General features: G+C 38.3%; 3 protein-coding genes across 4 annotated transcripts in view; 1 reads left to right on the top strand and 2 right to left on the bottom strand.

Moving 5' to 3' along the window:
- pld2 (phospholipase D2) overlaps nt 1-12098 on the bottom strand; it is a 30911-nt gene extending 18813 nt beyond the window's left edge. The window contains exons 1-3 of one of the 2 annotated variants that reach the window (XM_060863389.1): nt 11930-12098; nt 10896-10992; nt 3122-3200 (exon numbers count right to left, since the gene is read on the bottom strand). In XM_060863389.1, the coding sequence (XP_060719372.1) occupies nt 3122-3188 (67 nt within the window). In that variant the 5' untranslated portion in view covers nt 3189-3200; nt 10896-10992; nt 11930-12098. The remainder of the gene's footprint in view (nt 1-3121; nt 3201-10895; nt 10993-11929) is intronic. The other variant, XM_060863388.1, reaches the window with a different exon arrangement.
- On the top strand, nt 19-2994 carry LOC132841190 (uncharacterized). The gene is made up of 2 exons (XM_060863449.1): nt 19-172; nt 1296-2994. The coding sequence occupies exon 2, from the start codon at nt 1318-1320 to the stop codon at nt 2557-2559; it is 1242 nt and encodes a 413-aa protein (XP_060719432.1). The 5' UTR covers nt 19-172; nt 1296-1317; the 3' UTR covers nt 2560-2994.
- A 1284-nt stretch (nt 12099-13382) lies between the features above and the next one.
- On the bottom strand, nt 13383-18678 carry chrne (cholinergic receptor, nicotinic, epsilon). Its single transcript, XM_060863439.1, has 12 exons — nt 18469-18678; nt 17585-17718; nt 17077-17121; nt 16714-16823; nt 16462-16617; nt 16222-16325; nt 15938-16138; nt 15405-15519; nt 15156-15270; nt 14813-15017; nt 14117-14250; nt 13383-13964 (listed from the first exon to the last, which is right to left on the bottom strand). Exons 1-12 carry the CDS (start codon nt 18530-18532, stop codon nt 13797-13799), a joined length of 1551 nt encoding a protein of 516 aa, XP_060719422.1. The 5' UTR covers nt 18533-18678; the 3' UTR covers nt 13383-13796.
- Between the last annotated feature and the right edge of the window lie 1283 nt (nt 18679-19961).

Consider the following 19961-nt stretch of genomic DNA (forward strand, 5'->3'; position numbering starts at 1 on the left):
ACCGCCATCAAAATTGACTCCGCCTCTAAAAGTACGCTTTAGGAAGAGTCGGACCTCCACATCATACCGAACAAAAAAAGTCTTTGTTTCGCAAGTTATTTTTCAATCCAGCCGAGAGAATCTTAACTGGAGCTTAACATACTGTACCTGGAAGGAGAACTTGCTCCATTGGGTGAGTGTTAAAAACTTTGAGATAAAAAAAAAAAAAAAGTGAGATAATTTATGGTCTTTTTATTTCACAGAGAGCATATTGTGTGCTAAACAGAAACAGAAAGGTTTGCAGCTCTAAATCATGGTGGAAAAACGTTACGCGTCCTTTTGTTTAAAGGAAATGGTTTGCTCAACGTTGTCCTCGTGAACGTCCAGACTTCTTTACATGTCCGTTATTGTGACGATATGAATGAAATTCTGGAGTTTAGTTGCTGCTTTTATTTAGAGATCTGAGATAATATGTTAGGTACAGTTAAAGGGGATATGTGTTGTAAATCTTCAGTCTCCCCAATCTTCAGAGGATGATGTAGTGGAAATTTTAAATATCATGAGTGTTTTTTCTGCTTTAATGGTAAATTCTGTGTGTCAGACTAGAGAGAGAGAGAGAACAGGAACAAATGTCCCTACCGTAAACAACAAATGGTCCTGCCATAAAACACCCCTGCCTTAAACGTTCTATGTGTTAAAAGGATGGGAACTAAGGGGAGTGTGGGTACATGTGCCTGATAAGACCTGACTTTATTGGGGTGACTGAGAGGTCACATAAACACAGATGGGGCTACTGTTAGCGCATTTGATAATGTACCTTAAGTATACTAATGTTTAATACACTTTTACTTTACCGCGATATGATACATTATCAGCACACATGATTGTAAGTAGCTACAATAACTAAATAAATACCATTTTTACCTCTTTGCTTTTACCACCAACTCTGTTTCTGACTGTGGTTTTTATATGTAGGTCAAAACTGCCACCACAACGATGATAGTCGTTGGGAAGTCGTGGCCTAATGGTTAGAGAGTCTGACTCCTAACCCTAAGATTGTGGGTTTGAGTCTTGGGCCGGCCACGACTGAGGTGCCCTTGAGCAAGGCACCGAACCCCCCCCAACTGCTCCCCGGGCGCCGCAGCATAAATGGCTGCCCACTGCTCCGGGTGTGTGTTCACGGTGTGTGTGTGTTCACTGCTGTGTGTGTGTGCACTTTGGATGGGTTAAATGCAGAGAACAAATTCTGAGTATGGGTCACCGTATGTCACGTCACTTTATCACTTTATGATGCAGTTCTTTTTGTATTCTTTCAGGGCGAACGTCAAGAACGTCAACATGCTTCAACAACTCCTTCAGCCAGAAAAGATGAGCTTACATGATGAGTTAATAAAAAAGGGAAGCAAAGTTGCCTCCAAGCGTTTAGCTAAAGAAAAGAAGAGCACGTTCCCCAAAACTGGAGAGCCTGATGATTTCTACGATTGGTGGATGAAGTACAAAGAGGGTAAAAAGAAGAAAAAAATAGCAATGGTCATCATGGCTTTTCTCTATCCCAGAGTAGCCGGGTATCTGGATATGTTCCAAAAGAAAGTGCTGCAGCTGGAGAACAAAACAAATTCTCAAGAAGAAGAGATCAATTTGCTGAAGCGAAAACTCCTGAAACAGGAAGCAGAAAACACGCAATTAATCAATAAGATGTCAGAAATTTCCAGTGAAGTGTTACAGCTCAGGTCCAAAAGAGACACTCAAAAGATGCAAATCACCGTGCTTAAGCAGAGACTCCAGGAACAAGAAGAAGAAAACAAGCGACTTAAAGATTACAATACCACCTTAGACGACTCCAATAATCTGTTAAGACTTCCGGTATCAGTGACTTCCAGCTTGCAGAAACCGCTTCCATCTCTCCTTGGAGAACTTCCATACTTACAGTTCTCCAATTCCAACTACGAGTTCTGGGCCAAGATAAAGAGATGGCTACTCAATGGAGAAGTGGCTCCTCAGTGTGTCTTTGAGCTTGTCAAAATAAAATGCCCTCAGAAAGCTTGGCTGACAATTGCAGAGAATTTCGACAACAAAGCCTTGAAGGCGGCGGCCTTCTCCGACCCTGAGAAGGCAGTAAGACTGCTGGAGAAGCTCTGGAAGTGTGTGTCGAAAACTCTAGGGCCAGGTACCAACATGTATGAAGTGTACTACTACCGGACACAAGAAGCTGGCGAAACATTTCAGACTTATATCGAAGAGAAGTTCAAGCTGTACTGTTCCTTCGGGGTGGAGAACACAGAGCCGAACAAGAACGACCGGAGTTTTCTCTGTAACGCTATAGAAAAAGCGGAGAAACGTTATCAGACCTTCATGTTGCGGTGTCCTAAAAGCTATGATGAGTTGATGAATATGTCCATGATTGTTGACAGTATGCTAACTACAGCAGAGTGGAACAACGAGTGCACGAACTGCGGCAGAGGAGGTCACACTCAAGCTCAGTGCAGAAGACCGGGAGGGGACGCAGAGGTTGGACCGGATCGGTGCTATACATGTGGGAGGTACGGTCACTGGGCCAGAAAGTGCTGGGCTTATCAGTAGTGTATCAGCAAGCGATGGTAAACTACAAGCGGTAAATATTCAGTTTCTATTCAGTCACCATTCATATCTGTCCTATGGCTTATTCTTACTAAAAAATAAAGTCATATTAATATCCATATAGATTTTACATTTCCTGCTTTGGTGTATTAGACAAATGTGTTAAAATGAGTATCATTCATAAACAGCTTCTTTTAACTGGCTATTAATCTTTATTTTATGATGATGAAACCTTTCAAGGTTTTTACCGCATGTGCATTTAAATTGTGTCAGATATTTTTACTGCTTTTCTAGAACTGAAATCTGTATCTGTTCTCCATATGATGATGATATTATGATGTTTGTCCTGTTATGTTAGTGTTAATTGTATACAGGACACAGTGCCTGCTGTATGTTTAGTGTGTTGCAAATAAAAACTAGTCCGACTTTCAGACACCAGCAACTTTCTCTGTGCTTTAATTCTCACAACAGTGGATTTTCAGTCGGTAGAACAGTGTGTGTGTGTGTGCGCGTGTGTGTGTGTGTGTGTGTGTGTGTGTGTGTGTGTGTGCATGCATGCACTCACCATGGTTGTTTCTGATGGACTCCAGCTGTTCTTCAGTCAGACCCACACAGTCGTCATCATTAGCCATGATGCTGCTGACCTTTTTACACACACACACGCACACACACACACACACACACACACACACACACACACACACATATATACATTAGTCTTTTATCTTTCATAAAATTTGTCATACAAACATATTCGCCGGAAGCTAAAGTAAACGCCCCGCACTGCAGCTCTCGCTAGCTGACCTGACCTTGACGTGTTACTGTAAATACTGTCTGTGGAAAGCAAAGTTTCATTGAGGGCAAAATTACACCACACAATGTAATGGAGTAACATTTTAGTTGAGTTTCTGACATAGTAAATAGTAAATTACCGTCTCACACGTGCTGAGATCCGCTTATTATTTCCTGTCTGAAATTTGTTAGCTAACCCTCGGGAGGATTTCAAGGTAACAAGGGCTGCATTTAATCAGGAGTTTATTTAGCAAGGTGACCTATGTGTATATATTATATAAGTTCTATATTTATTGTCCAAGTTCGCTATCAAATAATTAAAAGCAGAAAGCAGGTACTGTATGACATCGTTTTTGTTTTTTCCACATGCCCATTATTTATTATTGTGATATAGACAACAGCAAGGAGAAAGAAACTTCTCTTTTTTTCCAAATAGTGTAAGGATAGAAAGTAAGAAAATTAAAAAAGGAAAAGAATAAGAGAGCAAAAAGGGAAAGAAAGAAAGAAAGAAAGAAAGAAAGAAAAAGGAAAGTAGTATATGGATGAAAGTAAACAGAAGGAAGAAAGTAAAGAGATGCAGGGAAGTAAAAGAAGACAAGGAAAGGAAAAAAGGGTAGAATGTAAAGTGAAGTAAAGGGAATATGTCTATTATATTAATAAGGAAAGTAAGAATATGAATATGTTGCTTTTCTAATGTGCAGAAACACGTGACATTTCAGTGACATTTAAAAGGGTCTCGGTGTCAAAACGGCTTGTTTTCCTTTCTGTTTCTAATCGCGTGGAAATATCTGTAGAACAAAAACAAAAATAAGCTTTATTGTTTAACCAAAGTGATAGACATAATTGTATCGCCAATAACGGTATGCGTTCCATGACACGTTTGACTTTTATGCAACCTTGTTATCTATCTTCATCTATATGAAGCTGTGAAAGAATCTCTACCGCTCTGATACGACAGGAAATTAAAGGTCAATGATGGTTAGTGGTCGAGCTGCTAAACCACTGTGAGTTTGACTTAGCAAGTGTAGCTTAGTGAACAGGTTACAGTGACAGGAACGTGACGAATGCAGGGAATGAACATGAGCCGATCGGCTCGGATGCGCAGACGGAATTCGGAGCCGACGCAAGGAAGTGAAAGTTAGAGAAGAGACACGTAGAGAAGCGACTGTTCCTCAGATGATCTGTTGCTGTTAAACATGCTGACCAAACAGATTTGAGAATAGCGCTAGGCTTTGATATGCTATTGTCTTGGTGTCTTGTTGTAGTGTCCAGTGGTGTAATATCGGTCTCTTTGGAACGAAGTGCACTGATCCTGTGTGTGTGTGTGTGAGTGTGTGTGTGTAGGTGGTGATGGAGGGGGTTTAACTTAGACAATAGCACCAGTCATGGTGCTCTCGCTCACTACGCATCCTCCTACATTGCTGACTTTGGGTCCTCAGTGTTCTGCCAAAAAATACATAAATAAATAAATAAAAATCAACAGTTTCTTCTTTTAAAGCAGTCAGATGAAGGATTGCAGCCAAAAAGATGCAGCGACCCACGAGCCGAGTTTCTGTGGGTGGGAAATTTCACATACCGGTCGACACAAACCACAGAGCAATGATCCAGTGGGTTTAAAGGAGAAAGCGGCAGCACGGAAACCAGATCAAATCGAAGCCACAGATTATCACTTCGTTTTAAAAATCTTGACCACCAGACGTTTAAGACGAAGCTGTAGCATGAAGTATAATCGGTATTTTCTCAGATTTTTTCTGCTCTTTTATTTTTTCACTTAAAATCCTGCACACGAGATCTACTAATAAAAAGAAGCACGTGTTGTATTTCAAATAACATTTGTTACTGAATGAATTTCTGAATTTCTTCCCTGTTTGCTTTAATTGTGCACTGTAATTAGCACGACATTGCGAATTTTTTATGTTTAAATTTAACAAATTCACAGATTTTCAGGAACTATTTCAACGAATATGTTCAAACGGATAAATGACCCATATATTGTGATTTAATTTGTCCGATAATGAAAGCTTTCATAAGGGTTCGTTCCGGCACGTCTTTAATTCAGACTCATCTTTTTATAGAAGAAGGAAACCGTCCTGTGCGGATCTGATGACCCCTGCTGTAGACTTCATTATGAATTTATTCTGAAACTGTCGAATCTTTTTCATCCACTAGAGGGATCAGATTGATTCTGATTTATTCAAATTCTATTTATTTAAGGAAAGAACAAAAAAAAACAAAAAAAAACAAAAAACAGCATTCAGCTTGCCGCCGCCTACATCCGTGCGTTCACAAAGCACTTTCTTGAGCCGCTTAAGGGACATCTGGCATTAAAATGAGCAAAAGTAACAAAAAAAAATGTGTGTTCAGGTTTCAGACACAATGTGCCTGTGTGTGTTTGTGTACACATGAATCCAGGGATCAACACAGGAGCGAGCCTCGCTGACTCACGTGTACACACCCTGTGTGTATGTCATGTCACTGTATAGTTACTGGATCGTCTTAACGATGTCGGATCGGCCGTAAAGATACACAACGCTACTACACAAACACACACAAGCCAAACTTGCAAATGCTGAACAAAACAAAATGGTGCACAACAATGAAATTTACTCTGGAGCACAACACAAACACAACAGAACATAAAAGCAGAACAAAAACACTGTACAACAAACAATAAATGCAATATTTAACCATCAACAAGACGAATTCTCAGACAAAACACCACAGACGGCAATAAAACACCAACAAATAAACAAAAATAAGACAAAATAAACAGAATAATACAAACTATGAACAAAACTCAGAGAAAAACTTAGAACTGTTTTAAAACCCAACAATAAATTAAAACTCAGATAAAAGGGGAGAAAATGGTAAACAAACAAACAAACAAAAAACAACAATGAATTTTACCCTCTAGATAAAACAGTCTAATTACACACCGAATTCAACTCTTTGGTAAAATAAAACAAAGGGAACAAAATATGATGAATCAGCAGAATGGGTTTTGACCCCTAGATGAAACCCCAAATACAAAATACTCCCTTTTTTTTTCTTAGACAAAAAGCAAACTAGTAAAATAATTTTAAAATGTAATTGACAATAAAATGGAACAACTAAGTAAAACTAACAAAATACAACGACGACATCGATCAACAAACTTAAGTCGCGGAAACAGAAACCGATTTATTCAACCCTCAGACAAACCAACAAGTAAAAAATAATAACAAATTCAATTTCCAGATAAACTGGAACAAAGTTTGGGAATAAAAGATGACAAATACGAACCTAAAACAAAAAACAGAAGTAAAAACCAAAAATTTCACCATATACAACAACCGAATCCAACAAGCCCGACATTATACAACACAACAACATAAAACAAACTACAGCAACAAATTTATCAAAAATAAATAAATAAACCACAACAACAATAACACAGAGTTAAGAAAACAATTTATAGGACCAAAACATGATGGACGCAACAAAATACAATAGTATACAAACAAAAATTACAACAAATTCAACTCAGACAAAACAAAACAAACTGGGAATACAAATTTAACACGACAAAACACAACACAATTCAAACTCAACAAACAGACCAGCTAAATAAAATGCGCAGCAATACAACAAAATTCAAGGTCAACAGCGAGACAAAATACAACTTTAAAAGGACTGAGATTTACTAAAACACCTGGAAAGCAAAGATTATAAATTACAGCCTTAAGGCCTTGGGCATGTTGCCGAATTATACCTGTGACAAGCATGGGAACGGGAACGTCACACACACACACCGACCAAAAAAACCCACAACAGGGCGTGTCAGGTATACAGGGAAACAAAAAGAGGACAAGTTCGTATTTGTGCACGGGAGAAGCTCCTTGTTGGCTTCACTTCGCTATTGTAAAGATGGACAAATGGGAACAGGAGAAGGCGGGAACGACTGGACAAGGAGGAAGCTGGCAAGCCGCCGGAAAAAGGAAAGGTGTCGACGACCAGATTTGCCACAACAGACTTCCTGCCTGAAATGGGGATTCTCTAATTAAAGAGGCAGTAACCATATAGACTAAAATAATACCGGCTGCATCGCGCCACCCTGCCACCGATGTCCTGTAGCAGCGCGTTTCATTTCTTAAACGATCCCTCAGCCCTTTTACTGCACAACATATCATAAGAAGTATAACAAAAACAATGTGTCCTACATTCTGTCCTAATGGACCAGGTCGTACTTGCATCAGATCAGATTTAGTTAGAATCCTTGACCAAGGAATCAGAAAATATGATTCCTCAGTATTCCAGTTGAAATGAAACAAACAAACAAAAAAACAAATAAATGTATGAATTATAAAGATTCTTTTGGAAAATTGTTTATTTAATCACCTTCAGCCGTCACTACAGTAGCTTCTTCAGTGAAATCGAGCTAGCTAAAATCCTTGTGCGAGAGAGATAGAGATCTCAGACATTTCAAACATTGCTCAAGCTGATCTTTAAAAAAAAAAAGAATGAAACAAGTTTGAATTAGTTCAAGGAGCAAAATCCTGGCATGCTTTCAGTTCCCCTGAAGTAGTTGAGTTTAACGTGCTGGGTTTTTCGTCTTGACTGAAAGATCTGCTTCCTCTATTTTTAAAAAGTATACCAGCCTCGTCTGAAAAATAAGGAACTGGAAAAAGGAATCTGTCCCTGGCACCACGGAATGAAATTAATGTGCTGTCGAGTCTCGTTTTTCACTCAAGACACATCAGCAACTCGTGTGGGCTGCGGTTTACAGTGTATTCAAGTTTCTTGCTTGGGTCTAAATTTAAATCTGTTCTGACGGACAATAAAACTGTATAATTTACTCGTCAAATCGAGCTCCTGCGCAGAACAGCACGCTTTAACGGAAAAAGAAAAACGTTGCACCTGAATATCATAAAAATCATGACATGGACTTCATTATAGTTCATTATGGGGCTTTTTACACCTGGTCACTTCATGCGTTTTCTGTGATCAGATAGCTATCCGATGGTAAAAAGACCAGGTCTAAATGCCCTCCGAAACGTTTTCGAGACGGATATAAATCTGATCGTTCAAACCACTTCAGGAGGTGGTCTGGGACATGTTTCGCTGCCGCCAGCGAAAACGTAGCAAACAGTAAACGCTGTTTTTTGTAGCGTAACCGTCGTAACATGTTTTTTCGTCTTCTTTTTTATCGCGTTCTGAAAACCGCACACATCAAAGCGTGTTCCGTTTCAATTACCCCGGAAATGAGGTCAAATATATTAGCATTTTGGGCGGGAGTAGAAAGATCGGATCGATATCCGCATTTATGTGGCCTAATGTAAATGGAACAGTTTTAACAAATCAGATAGCTATCGGATCAGAGACAACACATGAAGTGACCTGGTGTAAAAAAGCCCTCAGTCGGGAAGATCCAGAAATGTGACATCTATAGCACTTGATTTTACTCAGTAATATATACGTAAAATATTCATTTTTCTTATGAACGAAAACAGACAAATGTGTTTCATACCTATTTCACCAATTCCAAGAAGTTGAGATTGAAATTTGGCTTCAAGTTTAAAAAGAATGTATACCATGAACCCGCTTGTCTCCCGTTCCCTCCGGGATTTTGGAGATGTTTTAATGATTAGTTGTTTTTTTGTCCAAGAAATCTTGATTTTTCTGCAGCCAATTTTAAATTTTGTGTGACTTTTGGTGATTGTTTTTTTTAGTAAAATTGCAAGCTAACAAGCTCAGGATAACTTTAAACATCTACCACGGAAGACACGTATAATTACTTCATGTACGTAACTGCGTGTTTTGATATTTTTCTATGATCATAAAAGCATGAAATTCTGAAGAGATGAACTCCTATAAGCCTGATTTGAAGAAGGATATATTAAAGTTTGGCTTTTAATAATAATAATAATAATAATAATAATAATAATAATAATAATAATAATAATAAAGTTAAGTTGCTTGTTTTAGAGACGGATCCTCTGTGATAAATGTGCTGTTGCTTTTAACACGTTTTGCCCTGAGGATATGTAAACTTTGCACTTTTTCTTAAACTTCTGAATGTGGATGATCGAGGATAAAACGACTCATTTCTGTGATTATATGTTAATACTATATATGCTGTATATACAAATGTAAATGTGCTGTGTGTGGGGACGGACGGACGGACGGACAAAAAGACGGACGCTGTCTGTGTTTGCCCTGAAAAGCCACATGACCAGATACACCCGCTGACTCCCTGCTGCCGTGTATGTACAATACAAGCAAAGATCCATAAATAAGAAGTCAAAGTCCACACGGTGGAATGTCTTGACACAACTACAGAACAAACATTACATCTCTGGTAAAACTTCCCATAATATCCAAGTCCAGATGATCTGGAGAACGCTAATGACAACCGAGTGCCCTGGATTTGTCAAGAGAAGTAATTTAACAATTCTGTCATAGCTTGAGGAGAAACAAGGAAGTGGAATTTCCCTTATTTCGTTTATTTCCGATCATTTCACCACGCATTCGTTTCTGATTGGACAGAATGTGTGTGTGTGTTTTTTTTTAAATTTATTTTAATAATAGCTCCAATATTAGTTCCACGTGCTAGACAAAACACACGAATTTACGTTAATCCGCTCGTTCGTTTCCATAGTAACAGCTTACACAGCGAACGCTGCGCGCGATCTAAAAACATTTTTAGATATATGTTTATATAACCTTAAGGAGATGTTCGGGGGGAAAAATTCTCCAGTGTCTCTCTTTTCGTTTCCTGTCCTCCAGTAAGTCTTCCGTGCGGAGTTGAAGAGAAGTATGTGAAGTAACGATTGTTTACAAGCTGATATGATGCAGTCGTGACTATAAATAGGAAACACTGTTATGAACTTCGCTGATTCTTTTTCTGTCACAGCATCCCAAAAACCACAAACCACGGCTCACTTTTCTACACATCATTTACACATATGCAAACATTTGAATTCTTTATGCCTGCAATCAAAATCATTGGCAAACTGATCTGAGAGGGAAAGGTTAGAGAGAGAGAGAGAGAGAGAGAGAGACAGAGAGAGAGAGAGAGAGAGACAGAGAGAGAGAGAGAGAGAGAGAGAGAGAGAGAGAGAGAGAGAGAGAGTAGGCAGATGAGAACGAGGGACAAAGAGGTAAATCGGCAAAGGACAGAGAGAGGACAAAGCCAGAAAGAGGACAGGAAACGAAAAGAGAAGTGCTCACGCTGGTGTGTGTCCACACACTGCACTTTTCCACATTACTGTGTGTTAAACACACTTTGCATGTGGGTGGCCTCCGAATGCAATTGCTATGGCAACGGTTTTTCCTATATGAATATCAGAGCTTTGAATGGCGACTTGCGCCGTATGCACCTCAAATTTGTGGTTTGACAGAATCATTATGGAGTTTTGTGTTTTTCAACAACTTTAAAAGTAGTTTAAAAAAAATGTTAAAAAAAAGTTCAGCTCTTTTTGCTCAAAGAAATGTATTGTGATGTATGAAGCATATATAATTTACACATACAAGTTACACATAAGTGAGCAAAAGTAATTTAGACTCACTACGGCGTTAATAACCCGATTACTCCTCTGTAATAACGAGTGACGCTTGTGCACGCACAACGAGTCTCAGACCTTCGACCTTGCTGTGACCTTGAACCTGTTTGGATGAATTACAAACTCAAATCAGTTCATATTCTGGTTACAGTCATGAATCCATAAAAAACAAACAAACAAACAAACATTCAGCTGGTTCTTGAGATTTCACGCTAACAACAACACGCAGCAGAGGCATAAGAAATGAAATCTGGCTGAAGTTTAATTAGATCGTCGTTTGGTACACAAACTTTAAATCAGAAATAATCAGGATACTCTCGCACCCTTTGGCACTTTTCCTATTGGGAACGTTCTCGTACGGGAACGTAGCTACAGGTATCGTGATATTATGTTCATTCCTTTATTCAATCGACTTCAGCGACGCTTTATCCAGATGATCATCAGACTCGATCCTGTAGCCTACACTTAAAGCTGAGCTTAATGTTTTAATGTTGTAATCTTTCAAAAATAAAAATTAATTAATTAAATAATAATAATAATAAAAAAATAATAATAATAAATAGATATAATTTGTTGGGTATTTTTTTTTGTTTTTTTTACTTCTCACCTGCTTCCAATTCCCTACACACACACACACACACACACTCTCTCTCTCTCTCTCTCTCTCTAGTCCCCTGCTGATGGTCTGGACCTACTTGCTAGGCAGCGCCCATGACGTCACACCACCGATTCTCATTAACTCTGATAGAATTTATTTATTTATTTATTTATTTATTTATTTTTAACAACTGCATCACTCCACTGGATGGAGGCACTAAAACCTTCTTGTCAAGTTCCCACCATGATCCACACTACACCTTTAAGTCTGAAGGAATGAAGATGAAACCCCAGACTATGGCGTTTCTACACAATTCTACACAAACACAGTCTGTCAGATTGTTTCTTAGAAGCACCCGCAGGTACGGTAAATTTCGTAGAAATCGCGTGTTTGTTTTGTTTTTTTTAGCTGCCGGATGAACTTTTCCTGCGTTTTTACTCACCTCCAGGGAAACACCAGCCGAGATTAGAGAGCAGTTCTATCCGTCAGCCATTAACAGACTCTACAGTCATTCCCGGAGTCTTCAAACTTTCCGACTTCCATCGCAACACCCAGGCAGGAGACACAAGCTGCTCTCATTCTCGACGTAGGCGAACTTCAAGCATTCACCGTAAAGACCAGAATAGCAGCGCACCGTCTTCGGGTGTCGCAATCTCGCGCATGCGCGTTTCAACCTTATACATACATATATATATATATATATATATAAACTTTAGACAAAATTTATAACACCAAATGAGCTGAACAAAAATATGAGTTGAAATTTGCACGCATTTTACACCTCAAAATATATACATAATTAAAAATAATTTTTAGAAGATTAACTTAAAATTTAAAATACTATATATACACTATATATATATATATATATATATATATATATATATATATATATATATATTAATTTTAAGCTTTAATTGTATATATTAATTTATTTATTTTTATCCTTATTTCTTCTTCTTCTTCTTCTTCTTCTTCTTCTTCTTCTTATTATTATTATTATTATTATTATTATTATTATTATTATTATTATTATTATATATTTATTTCTTTTTTCTCTCTTCTGTTTCCATTCTTTTGTAAAGCTGCTTTGAGACAATGGGGATTGTTAAAAGAGCAAATAAATTGAATTGAATTGAAACTTTAGTTGTATATATTCATTTATTTATTTTTATCCTTATTTTTCTTCTTCTTCTTCCTCTTCTTCTTCTTCTTCTTCTTCTTATTATTATTATTATAATATTAATTTATTTTTTTCTCTCTCTTCTGCTTTAAGAAAATCGGGATTGTTAAAAGAGCCATACAAATAAATTGAATTGAATTGAATGAAAAGTGTGAATGAGAGTGTGTGTGTGTGCCCTGCGATGGGTTGGCACTCCGTCCAGGGTGTATCCTGCCTTGATGCCCGATGATGCCTGAGATAGGCACAGGCTCCCCGTGACCCGAGGTAGTTCAGATAAGCGGTAGAAAATGATTGAGTGAGTGAGTGAGTGAGTGAATGAATGAAAAGTCTGCTATTACTGTATGCAAGGTATAAAACTCTCCCACGCGCATTAAAAAAACAATTTAATTACTATTGCTACAGAATAGTAAGATAAATACAGTAAACACCTCACCCACAAGTGGAGAAACCTTGTAAAAGCAACAAAAAACAACGCATCAACAGAGATGACCTCAGAGCAAATCACACATAAAATAATAACACATTAAAGAAGCGGTTAGTCATTTTAAGCACTCGTTTGCAATTGCAATGCAAAACCCTTTCCTAGCGTCGACTGAAGCCCGTCTTCTCTGTTGATATAACGTCTTACTTGTGAGTTGAAAAACTAAGCAGCTGAAGGAGATGGAGGAGTTCATTTCAGGGCCAGAAAAATGTAAACAAATGATTTTTTATATTAACAAAATAACTAACAAACTTTATTGCATGGCAACACTAAATAATACACACTGTAAATAACAATTTTCCATTTTTTTAAGGATTTAATATCTTCGGCTTTATATACACTTTTGGACATTTACTGCACCTTAAAAACGCTGCATGACAATTTTACGCCATTTTGTTTCCAGTAGGTGGAGTATATATTTTGGCATATCATTAGAAGGATGTGCTTTGGGACATAACCTTCTGTTTTTTGCATGGGTCTTGCAGTGTAGGGTGGTTAGTATGCTTTTCTGAATTGGACTCATTCCAAAACCTCTAGAATTAGCATAATTAAATGCTAATATGATAGACAGAATGCTTGTGCTTTCTCCTCGTCTCTGTTCCTCTTTTTCTGTGAGACCAACAGCAGACAGGAGCAGCTCAGACTTTACTCTGGAACATATTTTTTATTCTCCCCAGGGAAAGGGTACTCAGGCACCTGGTTGAAATGACCCATGAGGAAGATGGCCACTGTTCCGATGGAAAAGAGCAAGATGGCTGCCCAGAAGCAGACTTTATCGATCATCTTGCCGATCAGCACCCAACTCTCCATTTCCTAAGGACGTGAGCGAAGAAGAGAAATGATAGAAGCACAAAATGCGATATAATAAATATAATATTAATGTAATGGTCCATAGTACCTCACACACACACACACACACACACACACACACACACACACACACACACACACACACACACACTTACAGAGCCAATGTCATTCTGTTCCCTTGTGCTCTCTGCAATGAAGTTGCAGGCATCCACACACTCTTTAATCTCTGGTGCTGCTTGTGCCAAACTTTTATAGAGACTGGCCGTGGTGCTCACATCGATAGCGTCCACTAGAGGGAGACAAGCACACACATACACACAAAGTTTATTGAAAGTTTAATTAGCGGTTGATGCTAACTATAAATATGTGAAATTTTAGCTGTATATTGCATAATTTTACTTATTTACAAAAACATCTGTGGTAAATGTTGCTCTCTCGTGCCAATTTCTATAGTTTCCACTGTACAATCAACTTTACTTTATCTGATAAAATTAAATTAGCTGTCTGTCTGTCTGTCTGTCTGTCTGTGAGTGATCTGTTTCTGTCTATCTTTCCTGTCTGAATAGGTCTTCCTATCTGTCTATAGGTCTGTCTGGCCATCATTCATATGTATTGTGTCATTTATCATTTGTTTTTATCATCAATTCATCTGTCTATCTGGTTTGTCTGTCTGTCTGTTTGTTTGTCCATGAATAATCTTTCTCAACATGTATTATTCCTTCCTATCATTCTTCTGACTGTCTACCAGTAAGTCAGTCAGTCAGTCAGTCTGTCTGTTTATTATCTGTCTGTTATCTCCCTGTATGTCTGTCTGTCTAACACAAAGTAGTGATCTGAGTAGAAGCGTGTACCGAACGAACGCGTAAGCCCGTGTCTTTCTCTCTGCTTGTCGAACATCATCTCGCTCCTTGGCTGCTTCAAAACATACTCTTCCGCCCTCTGCATCAGTCCAAATGAGCTGCGTCTCCTTTCCCTTACTCCATCCATCCCTCCAGCTTCCTCTCCCTCGTCCACCGGGGTCATACCCAGGAACCGAGGGATCACCTCCAGGAACATCTGCCACAGAAATAACAAAAAACTTTGCTTAAAAACAGAACAGCAACATATTGGAGTATTATATTATACAGATGTACTACACATGTTATTAAATAAATGTCCCTAGCACACCAAATAAGACATATACTGAAGACGTACATGTTTGAGTTTGTGTGACATGGAGTGTGTGCTCGGGGTCCGGCAGGAGTAGTTAAGAACTATGATGCAATTTGTGACAATGAGCGTTGTGACAGACATAACGAAGATCAGGTACCTGAGAGAAAGATTCCAAATATTTAACCAGCACAGAAAATTAAAGGCAGTCAATAACTGTTTTTGGAAAACATATTGATGCACCATGCTAAAAAAGTGCTAAAGGAAACCCAACATTCACACTTAGAGACTCACTTTCCGATAAGAGGTACAGATAGAGAAGTTTCTGGAATCTTCTGAGCTATCAGAAAGAGGAAGACAGTCTGTGCCAGGAGTACGGAGATGGACACGGTTATCTTCTGTCCTCCCGCTAGAAGGGGAGTCATAGAAAGAAAGAGAGAAGGAAAGAAAAATAAAAGCACACAAAAATGAATACATACAAATAAAAAGAAAAGAAAGAAAGAATCAATAAGGAAAAAACAACAATCAGACACACAAAAGAAAAAAAAAATAGATCAGAAATACAGTTAAGTCAAGAAAAAATAAAGATGAGCCAACAGGAAAGAGAGAAAGAAAGGTAAAGTAAAATAAAGAAAAAAAGAGACAAAACAAGAAAGAATTAAAGAAAGGTCAAAGAAAAAAAGAAAGTAAGAAAGAAAGATGAAGCAAACATAAAGCATGACGAAAAGATAAAGATCCCACAAATAACTATATAAGCTCCCCCATACTCTCTCTCTCTCTCTCTCTCTCTCTCTCTCTCTCTCTCTCTCTCTCTCTCTCTCTCTCACCCTTAGCAGGCATGAAATAGGCCAGCACGACAAGTGAGGAGATGAGTGAGCAGGGCAGAATCATGTTGATGATGTAGAAGAGGGGTTTCCTCTGTATAATGAGGTTGAAGTAGACCTCCTGGTACTCCAAGTCTTCTGGGGAATAGCGTGTGTTGATAAGTTTGCGTGCCGGCCGATGCTTGATAGCCCATTCACCGTTTTCTGAACAGACACATGATTGGCTGAGGGTTAGCTGGTGTAGCTAAAATGAGCAGTAGCTTTTCAAGTGAGTTTGTTCATGTTACCAGTGAAGGCCTCGGGGTCGATATCCACCCATTCGATGGGCTTGTTGGTCTCATAATCGATGGCCAAGATAATGTTGATCTCGTTAGCACTGTATGTCTGAGACCTATCAAATTCAACCAAGACATTAATACATTTATCTTTCTGTTGTCTGTTAATTTGACAGTTGCTTTGAATTTTCTAATGTGTTGATTCAGATAGGGCTGGAACACTGAATAAATGTTGATTTTTTTTGTGTCTACCTGAAGACCAGCGTACAGTTTTGCCAGTCGAATGGGAAGTAGGTGATCTCTATACTGCAGGTGCTGCGGTAGATGGCTGGGGGTAACCAGTAAATACCGCCACTACTGTAGATTAGTACATTCGCATAATATGCCACACCAAATTTTCCATCGATGCTAGAAAAAAGGAGAGCACGAGAGAGGGAAAAAGATTTAGGTGTCAGACTACTGCTATGTTAAATAAATAAATAAAAACTCATAGGATGGGCTTACTTGTTCTCCAGCACTATATCGGGCAGCCACACAGAGGTGCAGGGTACACGGACAACACCGATGTTGTAGTACTCTGAGGCGTTCCACGACAGACGATAGTCTTCCCATTGCTGAAGCCAGAAGAGTATAAAAACAATATGAAATCATATAGTGGAAAGAGTTTGAAAAATTCAAAAAGCCCAGGCATGTACATTAATAGTGCAGATTAACAGTGCCTCAGAGGAGGCTACGTGGGAGACTACTTGAGTGTTTAATTCAAATTATATTGATATAATTGTAGGAACATTTTAAGACATGCTCAGAATGTTCAGAAGTTACAGCAGAAGCCAGAGATCGATATAGTAAATCTGCCTGATTACTCACGATCTCAATCCATACATTGGTGGTCAGCGTCTCCTCTTTCTCATTCTGTCAACAATCGGATATGTGGAGCAAAACAGATTTGAATGACGTATACTGTACATTAAATTAAAACCAACATTTACAGCAGCTTGAATTGTTTGCAGCTTAAAGGTGGCATCAGCAATCTGTAAGAATGTGTTGAGATTTATGTTTCAGTTTTTCTCATATTCTAGAAACTGCCAATAAATGCAACGAATGTGCATCAATTTCTATCCAATCAGGACAATAGTGCCTGTCAGTCAATTGTCCAAATATTTTCTGAAAGCTTTCCTTTGTCACTAGCATCATTTGAGCATGTAAGAATTTGAATGAACGCTGACTAAAACCACTGACTATACCTTTACTGCAAAGTGTATGGTTTATTTTTACAGATATCACGGTACCATCTTGTTCATATAGAACTCTTTGTTTACAGTTATGAGTTTGGTATTTAATATGAAGAATAGGTAATTGATTTTTTGGTTGTTACCAAGGAGATCAGGTTGGTGAGGGTGAGTTTGACCTGAACATCCACCTTGTCATCCGGGTGCCTCGCTGGACGGATGTTCTTATTGTAATTCTTAAAAATATGCGCTATGACCTCAGACTCTTCATTTGCACTGACTGGAGAGAGAGAGAGAAAGAGAGAAAGAGAGAAAGAACGAGAGAGTTAAGATTCTCCTGTTTATTAAACAGCAGCTTGGTTGAATTCTGGATTCTGGTTGGTCACAAGATCTTGATTCATAGTGCAGCTGCAAATCACAGGTTTATATAAACACTGAACTTGCCGAACTTGATGTTTTTACTAAGGAAGAGTTTATTTTGTGTTTTTTTTTTTTTTCTAATGTGACATTTAAATAATTGAAAATATAGTAAATAGTAAATATTTAAGAAATCGAAACCGGTGAAGTCCAATTAAATATTACAGAATGTCCTGTTATTGGAAAATAATTCTCTTTGACATGATAGTGTCACAAGTGTATTTATCACCTCATCATTTATTACATTCCTATAACAGCATGCTGCAAGACATTTATTAAATACATTGCGAACATCGAAAACTAAACCACTAGCAAAGGATATACTGTTCTGACAGCTGGAGAGCCAAAATGGTCTAAAATAGTGATGATCTAAAATAGAGATCCTGTTTTAAGACTGTCTCTCCAACACATCAGAGTTTTACAATGTGTGCAAGCAAGTTTCAACCAAGTGGACTAGAGGCAATAAAGACAGAAGAGAAAGTAGTAGCAAGGGAGACTAGAGAGAGAGAGAGAGAGAGAGAGAGAGAGAGAGAGAGAGAGAGAGAGAAAGAGAAAGAGATAGAGGAAAACAGGACATTACACAGACGATCTACATCCAAAAATCCACACCTACCTTGCAATACCGTATACAGAAGCGCAACCACAACCGAACAAGTCCAAATAGACCTGGCCGCCATCACCAGAATTAGTTGATCGCCACCTTCGACACGCCAGAGTGATACTTTGTAAGAAAGAAACACCAAGAGAACTTCTGTCTGAGTGGCTCCTTGCCCCACCCGAGCTTCAGCTGTTGTTGAGCTCAGCTCTTGTTACACTCACACACTTGGCACTGCTCTTAAAGTCAGCCCCCCCCCAGTTGGCCCCCATCATTGGGGCCATCATTAGATGAAATCTTGGATCGTTATTTCCGACTTTCAGGTTTTTACATGTATACGTGTTAGCAACAGTTGTTAAAAAATGTTAATTAAATGTAGCATTACTACTACTAATATATTTAGGACAGAAGAATATTTACATTATACAGTATTTACGTTCAAATACATTCATAATAATGCCACAGTGTTAAAGTATGACAAATTTTCCAAAGGTTTCTGTTTCTGTGCGATCCATTATAAAGAATCAGAACAAATTTACCTGATGGATTGGAGAGCAGGCTGCAATTCTCTTGTCCATTTTACCCCAGTACGATATAAATAACCAACACTATGAGTGCCAGGGTCAATGGCACAGGCGGTTTATATTTATATGTGTGTATCTGTTAGTCTGCCTGTCTGTATAATTAAAGCTTTGTCAAGCAAATACAAGCAAAAAGCATTAAATACAATAATAATAATTTCTAGATCTGATACTGTTATGACATTCTGAACTAGACAAAAGTCTCATCATTCTGCCATAATTGATCAATGATACACAGGGAGATACCAATATGATTAATTCCATAATTAGAGCAATGGACAGAGTAGAATATGGGTTGAAACGACATTTGCCCAGATTGCAGAGCTACTTTATGCCAGTCAATATGAACAATATTGCACAAGTTTTGTTGAACTCAACATTTTTTTTATTTATTTTTTTTGTCAAATAAACATACACAAATGGTAAATACAGTAGTCAAGCCGGACGTGGTGTTTTCCGGTTACTCTTCCGCAATGTGTCTCAGTTTCCACTAGTATTTATAGAGCAGTATAGATGGAGATGTTAGGAATTCATGTAGTGCTCCAGTTAGATCTAATGACACTTGGAGTAGCCAAGGAAATGTTAGATGAACAACAGCTGTGTATGTCGGCTTGCTGAGCGCACCGATAGGAGCGTACTGTAATAACAGAAACGTGACGATTATGGGATGTTTTTGCTTCTCAGGTTTCCTCCCACCTCCCAGCATCCTCTCTTTTTCTTAGACCAATCATAATCAACATTTGAATAGCATTGTGGTATAAAAGTCTGTGTTAAAGTTTAGTACAAGACTCTAAACGTTGTTATTGCATACTTTTATTGATTTTTCATTTACTTGATGCAATCCAAACATCAGGCTGAGCAGTCGAAAATAAAGGTCCAAAGGTGGCTTCCTTGCAGTACTAGTCTGTGTACTGTAAAATACAATGGAGT

Source organism: Tachysurus vachellii, chromosome 26, assembly GCF_030014155.1.
Source record: "Tachysurus vachellii isolate PV-2020 chromosome 26, HZAU_Pvac_v1, whole genome shotgun sequence".
Classification (NCBI taxonomy): Eukaryota; Metazoa; Chordata; class Actinopteri; order Siluriformes; family Bagridae; genus Tachysurus; species Tachysurus vachellii.